The 9,892-nt window shown below is 40.6% G+C and overlaps 1 protein-coding gene across 2 annotated transcripts; it reads left to right on the forward strand.

Moving 5' to 3' along the window:
* The first annotated feature begins 5,556 nt into the window (after window positions 1-5,556).
* On the forward strand, window positions 5,557-8,109 carry tmem256 (transmembrane protein 256). 2 transcript variants are annotated; one of them, XM_067525341.1, is made up of 4 exons: window positions 5,557-5,695; window positions 6,389-6,426; window positions 6,836-6,916; window positions 7,540-8,109. In XM_067525341.1, exons 1-4 carry the CDS (start codon window positions 5,614-5,616, stop codon window positions 7,681-7,683), a joined length of 345 nt encoding a protein of 114 aa, XP_067381442.1. In that variant the 5' UTR covers window positions 5,557-5,613; the 3' UTR covers window positions 7,684-8,109. The 2 variants fall into 2 exon arrangements, with proteins under 2 accessions (XP_067381442.1, XP_067381443.1); XM_067525342.1 differs by lacking the exon at window positions 5,557-5,695 and adding an exon at window positions 5,751-6,265.
* Window positions 8,110-9,892: the final 1,783 nt, after the last annotated feature.

A 9,892-nucleotide genomic window follows, 5' to 3' on the forward strand; every position in this document is an offset into this window, starting at 1 on the left:
TGCCGAAAAACTAGTCCATGCATTTGTTACTTCTAGGTTGGACTACTGTAATTCCCTACTTTCAGGATGCCCCAGTAACTCCCTAAAGAGCCTGCAATTAATCCAAAATGCTGCAGCAAGAGTGCTGACTGGAACTAGCAAGAGAGATCATACTTCACCTTCACTAGCATCTCTCCATTGCTTTTCCATTAAATCTAGACTAGATTTTAAAACCCTGCTTCTTACATATAAAGCTCTAAACGGTCAGACTCCATCATATATAAAATACCTCATAGTACAATATCATCCCAGTCAATCACTTCGCTCTCAGAATGCAGGCTTACTTTTGGTTCCCAGAATTTCCAAAGGTAGAATGGGAGGCAGAGCTTTTACCTATCAAGCTCCTCTCCTGTGGAACCAGCTCCCAGTTCAGATTCGGAAAGCAGACACCCTCTCTACTTTTAAGTCTATTTTTAATATCTTGCTAAAGGGGGATTTGTTGGGTTTCCTCTATACATCTTTATAGTCTTGACTTTATTCCTTGAGAATACTTTGTTGTGAATTGGTGCTATATAAATAAAGTTAAATTGAATTATATTGAATTGAATATAATGTCATATGTTGGAGCAACGAGAACCAAGTCTTTTCCAACCTAAAACCTCTGGATGATGTTAACTAGAAGTGATTTTAAGTTGGAAACAGATAAAATCATCAAAGGAGGGAATACTAATGATCCTAGGGACATTTTGTGCCAAATAGTTTTTTTATTTTCAAGTCATTGTGGCTGCGTTGAATGAATATAGCTCATATTTGCCAAAGGATATTCTTTTTTTTTAATTTTGGAATTGTCACATCAGTTCTTTGAATTAGCCCAAAATTGCTAAGCTACACAAAAATAGACACATTTAATCCTAACAATAAAAAAATGTCCTATTGAAAATGACATTTTTGATCCGACATTTATTTTAACAAAACCCCAAAAATATAATTGATATTTTATGTGTATATTTCAGGCTGAAGTAGTTTTAAAAGACTGAGTCATTAAAAGTGGAAAATATTAATATATAGTATTTTTAAACAGTGTTTAGAAAGGTGACTTTTTTTCATTAGGGACAAATGTATTCAGATTTTAAAGGACCTCTTAGAAATTAATATATGTATTCCTTGAACTAGAACAACAGAAAACAAGTTGAAAGTTGGAGAACTCACCCTTTAATGGAGCAGTGATTTAGCATCATCTAGTTGCATCTAAATACCCCCAACCCCCACATCTCCCTTTTCCAAGCTTGATAGAGCCTATGGTGTCTCCCAGGTGTCTCCCATGTCAATGTCTGTGACAGCACTGAGTGGTAAGATGTCAAGTGATGAGGTGGAGATTGGATAGAGAATGAGAAACTCCCTCTAGAACCAGTGTCTGTTCTGGGCTACTATAGAAACATAGTGGCTTCCATGAAAGCGGGACCCACTAAAAGTATATCCAATGAGTCTTATTCTCAGGTGATTACAAACTAATTGTAATTTATTCCACTTTAGAAAATAACTGCAAATAAATAGAATAATTGTTTTTTAAATGGGCAAACAGCTAGGCCTTCAGATTTGACCAAATATTATTCACATTGGAGAAAATAATGCATTTATTGGGAACTAGTTTCTGCTGCGAATTAGAACATATTAGGTGTCTGGGTGAGTATTTTCTGCAACAGGATGTGTGTGTGGCTGAGTCAAAACTACCTCGTCCACGATCGCTGTAATGAAAGAACCTGTGATCCAGTGCAACTGTGTGGCTCACTGATGTGTTTTTAATAGTTTTTGGACAACAACGGAGCTCTATGGCACTGAGGAATTACATATATCAGGATTTGCTAACACAGCCAATACTTGTTAGTAGAATAAATTGATGACGGTGTCACAATTTGCTAATGAAATTTCATTCTACCTTAGAGACCTGGATTGTGTGATAACCAGGAGGGCTGGTACCAAATGTGATTAAACAGAACTTGATTTGACATGAGAGCAAATGAAAGCATTCTTTTGGGTTCTATTATGTGCTCAGTGCACAGGCAGAAAATGCATTTATTTCCCACGATGAAACCGACTTTGCCTCACTGTGACCAAGTTTCTCCAGCAAGGATATTTTTTGGCCTAATTGCTGCCGATGGCTAAATCCCATTCATTTGCATTGCTCTCCTTTGAAGAGAGATGCAGATGAGCTTAACGAGTGTGCTAATTATGCTCGCTCAGCGTGGGGAGCCTGCTGTAAGAGTGACTTTCTGTGTGCGCCTGTGTGTGTGTGTGTGTGTGTGTGTGTGTGTGTGTGTGTGAGCATATTTGCTGCTTGTGCATGCATGAGTTTTGTTTTTGCACGTGCTTTAATGCTGGGGACAAACAACAGCCATTAAGGACAGAGTGACTCCGTTTGAATACCATTTAATGGATTAACAGTAATGTGCTTTGGTTGTATTGTTTGAAGCTGCACAAATAGTCCTCTCAGGATCACACACAACCTTCCACGCTATCAACAAAAGAAAGAAAAAGAAACTATTTTGCTGAAAAAAACCCACAAAACAATATTTTGTGCTGACATGAAACAAGCTATTGCTATTGTGTGTGTATATATGTGTGTGCCTAAAGCTGTTTGTGTCTGTGTGCTAGCCAATGTAATGGCAGTGACTGGTGTTGTCTCCCCTAGCGCACAATGGCCTGGACTCCAAGACAAAATGTCACTCGACAGGCCTGTCTCTCCTGTTCCTCTCTGCCTCTGCTCCTCTCTCGCTCTCTCTCTCCTCTCATTCCATCCTCTCCGCTGAAAGGGATGTAATGACATGGACAAGTGACAGAGCTAGAGCATGAAAAGTTGTGACACCGGGGCACAATACGTACATTTGTGACTAAGTATCTCGGAGACATGAAAGGGGCCCAACAGATAGATAATTGGCTGCGGCTGCAGCTTCTCAAAGCGAGTTGAAGACATTGAAGAGCTGCGGATGTCAAAACACATCAAGGTTAATGGAGAATTTCAGAAATGCTGGGTTCTTTTTAAATCTCAATATCGAGGGAGGGAGCACGCCATCCAACAGGCGAAGCTTTTGGCACACAAAGATATGCTTGCAGGATGGAGCTGTCCTGCTTTCCACTTTTGTTGAATTTCCACTCAGAGACACGAGAAACTCACGAGCGTGACAGTGGAGGTGACAAATGACATTTCTAACTGTATTATTCTCATTTCAAAAAGCGTTCATTCAGAGCGCAGCTTATTTCTTTAAATATCAAACGACTTTGAGCTCTCGCTGTGCTGTTTCCATCTGTCTTGTTACCTGCTAAAGGTAAAACAAAGCAGAATTTTTATTTTTACATTGATGAGTCAAACTGCTTCCACTTTCTTTGCCTTGCATTCAAATTCCCGTTCACACCAAAGACGTACATATACCTAACAATCTCACAAACAAGAATAGGAAATTGGATTTTCAAAACAACCTACAGCAGCGTATTAAGTTGAAAGCAAAGTGAGGTTCCAGGCATGCGCACACTAGTTTTTAAATGTGGAAAAATGGATGCCAAAGAAGCATCAATCTATGTTTTATTCCGCAGAAGGCATCTTTCAGTGACACTGTGTGAGGCACCAGCAACTGTCATGTACATGTGCAAGTTGCAAGACAAGCTACCAGATCCCATTTGCAGAAAGTGCTCGAGCGACGATCAGCGCTCCGCTCATGGTTCACCTGTTTTCATGAGAGTGTTTCCTCAGAGTGAGGGCAAGCTGTCCGAAGCCATCAGACACGTACAATACACTCTTCTACTCAAACACACAGAATTGGTGGAGAGTAAGGCAGTCAGTAGAGAGGAGAGCGCAGGACAGGTGAGCGGGCTGGCTGAAGTGAGATGGATGTCAACACTTGTGAAAGCTCACAGCACACGACTACTGGGACTTAGAGATAATTTGCTGCTTGTCTGTGAAAACAAGATGTAAAGCCATACTTTGTTGTTGTCCTTGCTGTCTCATCTGAAATGGGCCAGCATGAAAATGACCTGGGTTTGTGTGTGTGTTTATGTGTGTGGATTCTGTGCAGATTACCAAGCATTCCTCCACACGTGTATCCCAAAAGGGAGCCAGTGCTGCAAATCATACCGAAGGGAAATCCACACAGGCATGAGCACATTTGATGCAGATAGACTTGAACCGAACCACTCAAGAGGCCTGCGCACACACTGGCTACAGGTTCAGTTCATAGTTGATGATGATGATGGCTTGTGACTCATAAGGCTTATTTTTAATTAGCTACATGGTCATTAAAAATGTGTTAATTGTATGCATTGTGTTAATGCTGTGTCAAAGTCAGCTAAGGACGAGACTCAGCGGAAAGTGTGGTTTAGCGACTCTCCAGTAATGCAGCATGACCCCGCGTAATTTCAATATGATAATTGGAAGAAGTCCCCCTGCCCCCTCTATGCATATGGATACACATACACACACTGGACAAAGTTTGGCTGATTATGAAGCAATGCAGCACCCCCTTTTGGTGGGCTCTCTGCAGGGATTAGTTTGTTTCCATCAAAGGGTGAGATCAACATCAGCGTCCAACGCCTCTGCTGGCAGGAAAATCACTCAAACCTTATGTAAAATTTAGGAGTAATACACTTAAGCAAAGAAATTCACGTGTCTCCCAAATTGTGCTGCACACTAATGCACACTTTGCTAAGACTATCATTTAATATTATATGGCAATTTGGTGCATACGGCGATGCTGACAATGGACAGTTTGCGAAACCCAAGCAGCTGCTCTGTGGAGACGTTTATTCTTTTTAAAGAAGCAGCACAACAGTGTAAATCGGCCTTGACATGAATAATGCATTCGAGGTGAGGTCTTAAACAAAGCAGAGCTACAAAATAATAATATGTTTTCTTTAGTAGGTCAGTGATTTACACTTTTTGTTATTCCCATCCTCCAAGCGTAGCCATGATAACACCAGATTTAACACTCCAACGAAAGAAAACAACAGAATGAAGCGCTACTTTTACCCCGAGAACAGATGTCTCCTGCGATAAGCAATACTACACGAGACCTTTGAGAGTCACAACTGACCAGCCATATGTGGGAGTGGACAATTCCTACACTCACATATAGCTACATAATAGCCTAAAGGCCTTAGTGCTGAAGTGTCATCCCAGATCACTTTGGTCAAGTTGTAAAATTTGCCCTATGGCCGGAAACTGTGGCACGGCACCCGCCATTTTGGTTCAAAGTCACGAAGGAGCACTGGAGTGCACGCAGCTGCTGCTCCCGGTGATGCTGCTTTCAATAACTTACAGGAATGTCGTAATATTGAGCGCCAAAACGGTGGCGCGCTGACAAGAGTTTAATACTAATGGCAGCAGGTTGAATATAATGTTGAATTTTATTTAGGAATGTAATTTTTAATTAATGTATGCAAACTTAAAAAACACACATTACAATTCTTGTCATTTATGCGGTTTCGCTTCGCTACAGTGTATTAGCCTATATGTCCTTCTATATGTTGTTGCATTATTTGGTTAGTTTTGTTTAGCTTTGTAACCTCAGATGTACGGAACGTACAAAGGGACAGTGAAAGCAACACTAGCGAGTCTTCCGCCTGTGTTTGACACACGAAGATAACATGACCGCGTCTGTGGTTGTCCGAAGGTTAGCGGCCCTGTCAGGGGCTTCGGCCGTGGCAGCTGGGGCTTACGGGGCTCACGGTCAGTACTCAACCTCATACTTAGTACTTCTGCACGGCTCTTTCCGTTAAGATTCTCTGATATAAAACCTTACTATGCCAGGCTTCGTTCAAAAACTTTCGAGTTTAGTCTTTGATGACTTATCACCAAAGATGCATCTCTGTTAGAGAAATCCAAACAAGGGCCACAAATGTTTTATATGCTAGCGGTTAATTCGGCTTTCTGAAGACCCTCCGTACTGCCCGTTAATTTGGTCAAACGAAGAGTTGCAATGATGCGCCCTCACAGTGTTGAACGGTGGCGCAAAGGTGCGTCAGTGGGAAACGTGCAGTCACGCGGGCAAGAAGTTTGTGTTTGCTGGATGTAGCTGAATGGAAAAGACGGCGACTGCAGACAGTGGAACCATTAGTAGATTTTCTAAGGGTTAAAATGATTATTTGCGGCCCTAAGTTGGTTTATATTAGGACTCTGCTGAGACAATATTTGCAAACGAGGAAATGCGATGAAGTGTTTTCACCAGCGCAGCACTGTCAAATTTGAAACTAGATCTGACCTGAGTGACATTCAGAAGAATGTTCACAATAATTAATTGTAATAACTAAAGTGTTTGTTTTTTACCATTACACGTTTTGTGTATCATTCACATTACAATAAAGCAATCTTTTATATTGTATACAATTGTGAATTTGTTCTGTGCTTTATTTCCTGTTGTAGGGTTTAAAAACAGTAATCCTGATGACTACAACAGAGTGGTATGTAAATACTACACTAAACTGCTCACTTTAAATTTTTATTTTATTTTTTCCATTCCAATCTTTCCCTAGTAGTTTATTGCTTAGCTAAGGCATTTTTGGTTGTCACATGTCGTGTGCTGAAAATCCAGTCTAAGACTTCAGACTTGAACTGTTGGCGTGGAAGCTTTGAGAAAGTCAGAAGAAAGGAACAATTTTTAAATATCTCTTACAAATGGAGACAGTTACTTCTGATCTGACACCTGATGAAAATGATGCACTAGGTATCTGATAAAGACTCATTGTGGTCCACGTTCAGTAGAAGTCCTCGTTCATCTCTTCCAGAAAACCTTCGATTCACTAAAATGAAGACTGAAAAGAATAGGTTTTTTTTTTCCTGAAAGCTTTGTCTGTGTGTCTGCCTCTCCAGCTCTTTGAAACTGCCAACAAGTACCATTTCTACCACAGCCTGGCCCTGCTGGGTGCTGCTCACTGTGGCAAACCTGCTGTGGTGAGTATTGCTGCCCAATACCAGCCTCACAGAGCTGGATGCACTTGAGTGTCCTTTAAAATTGAACTGGTGTGATAGTGTCATTTTGCCATTTCCCAACTGTGCTCACTCAGAGCACTGTATTCCTTCAGGCTGTAATTACAAAACTGTTTTGAATAAACTATAGCTCATAGCTGACACACACAGTTTTCAGTGTGCTGGTTTCATTAAATTATGACTAACAAAACTGACTGTAGATGCACTAACACAACAAATCACTTCATCTTATTCACGGAATTTTATTAACTTCCAAAATCAACTTTGTCGACCTTTTGATATCTTTGTTAATTTAGAAATTTGAAAATGTCTGAATCGGTCCAGCAAAACGTGTTTAATTATTTGGAAAACCTTATTCGCCAACCCTGACACCCAGGGCCGGTCTTGAGTCAGTCTATGTCCTTGGCAAGTTTTTGTGTAGTAAAGACTACATATTCGAAGTTTACCTCACTACAGTTGGTTGTGGCAGTGTTGTAAAAACAAATATTTTACTATATTTAACAGCAGCGTGAAAGGTTAAAGTTGTAATATACATAGGAACATTTAACAGAAATCTTTCTCTGGCTTCTCTTTTTCCATGTGTGCAGGCTGGTACCATCCTCATAGCAGGTATGGGGATGTTCTGTGGTTCGCTGTACCATCAGGCCATGACTGGGGACCCAGCTCTACGCAAAATGGCTCCCGTGGGTGGTATAGCCATGATTGTTGGCTGGCTGGCTATGGTTCTCTGAACTATAACAGCTCTTCCATATGACCACTACGTGACACTAAACTGTCATACTGCTAACAGATGAGCTAGAGAGATTGCGAAAGTTGGCTGAGCAGTTCAAAGTGCTGAGTTATAATGTCTCCCATCTAACTGCTCCCTGCCCTGCAGTGTGGGTGTCAGCAGCAGATAAGGTCACAACAGGATTATCACTTTTGTACTGTTGCTGCCTGTTTCTGCTGTGACTTTCACTGGATAGCCAAATGACTACAGGAGGCTTTTTTTTCAATGGGATGCCAATTTTATATTGCCAAAGAAAATCACTAATGAGCTAATAAAAATATTCAGTGCTATATATAGTTTGTCGTGTTTTTCTACTTTGTCTGTTTCTGTATATGTATATAGCATCTGTATGTCAAATTCAGTGTATTAAAGAGATATAAAATCCTCATATGTGCTGTTGAGTTGCGCTGTTCTTTCCAATTCTCAACAATAAGAAGGTCTATTCATATTAGACTGAAATCTGACAGAAAATCCTACTGATGTAGAACATCCAGCAGATTGCTCTTTACTATGAGAAATCATTTGTCATCTCAAAGCTGCATGTTATAAATTTTTCTGCAGTATTAGAGCACAAATATGTTTGGAGGCTGGGAATAAAATTTGGAATAAATTTGCCAAAGTAGTGAGCCATCCTGTTTTACTACTAAGAGGTAAAGCCACCTGTACAGAAAAGGGACTTAACGGTTATTCTGGTCAAACACTGTTCTACGTTAAAATACTGGATGGATTTGCCGTTGCTAAATTGGGATGATAAACGTGGTAAATATTCCTGCTTTAGCATTGTGGTATGTTATCACCATTTTATCTAATAACATTTTACTCTTAAAATTAATACCTTAACTTCACTTGATGTTTTTATGAATACTTTAGATTGTGATTTTAGTACTTTTAGGGTAAATACTTTTTTACTTATACTTTTTTTTGCATATTCTTGATATATTACGCTTAATTCTCACTACCTGGGTGCCTCTATGTTCAGCTACTATATTCAGAAGACAGTGTGCATTAACATTTAGTATTTAGCAGGCCTAAAGGGCTAGTCTGCACATATATATCTGGTTCAGTGCTCTGATGCTCAGAAATGCAAACCAAGGGCGTGCTTTTCATTGAGGGTGGATAGGATTCACCACCTATAGCAACTGAAGTAAATCATCATCTTTACACCTCTGAATTTCTTCACAGCCTCAAGCAATTAACACTGGAAGTGGCAGCACACAAAGGCCTCCCCCTTAGCAGCTTCCATGTTCCAACCCCTCTACATTCAAAATGAAAGTGAAATCCATTGAAACACTAATTTGCCTTCCTGACTGTAGCTCCACAAATGGGGACCTTTAGAAAATAGCTGTATAAATCTCCGGGTCAATTTGCTGGGGTCGGCACACAAGCCCAGGCTCTGCTCACAAGAGAAGGCGCTATTGACTTAACACATTGCCTGGGAGCTCTTGATCGTGACTCATAAAATCCTCATTAGAATTAAGTAGCTATTGGGAAGTGTTCTGCTCTTCCAGGACCAAGTGATCACAGAAAGCTCTGACACCCTGTCACACATCTTTGACGCATACGTTTATGGGAGACACCTGACTGCAAGTTACAGTGTTCCACACTGTCAGGTGCATATTTGAAGCCCCATCATCAAATTTTCAGCTTCGTGTTAAATTCTCAAGGGAAAAACCATGTGATTCCCTGACAAAATGTGACGCATTTCACACAGCTGTCTTATTTTAAGGCCATTTATTTCTCTACTCAGTAGCTGACATTCAGATGTGTGGCTTTGTGGCTGCCAGCACAGCACCTCTGTGTTAAAATCCCATAATTGGATAATGATGTTCTGCTCTGGCAGACAACTTTTAATGTGTGAGCACATGAGAGATGGAGAAATGGAAAGTGAGATACAAGAAGACAGTTCTGGTCTGTGTGTGTGTGTGTGTGTGTGTGTGTGTCTGTTTACCACAACATTGCAGGTAATTCAGCTATTCATTCATTTTACTGTGTATCTGGACAGTGTCTGTCTTCTCCTTACATTTATTTTTCTACAGCACGCAACTTACAGGGGTGGTTCCTCCTGATACCTAACACGAAATACTGCTTTTACGGACATCAGCAGTATCTATCTCCTGGGGGCCTGGTGGTTCAATGGGTAGAGCATCGGATTGGGAAGCTGAAGGCCTCCG

Source organism: Channa argus, chromosome 12 (genome assembly GCF_033026475.1).
Source record: "Channa argus isolate prfri chromosome 12, Channa argus male v1.0, whole genome shotgun sequence".
Lineage (NCBI taxonomy): Eukaryota > Metazoa > Chordata > Actinopteri > Anabantiformes > Channidae > Channa > Channa argus.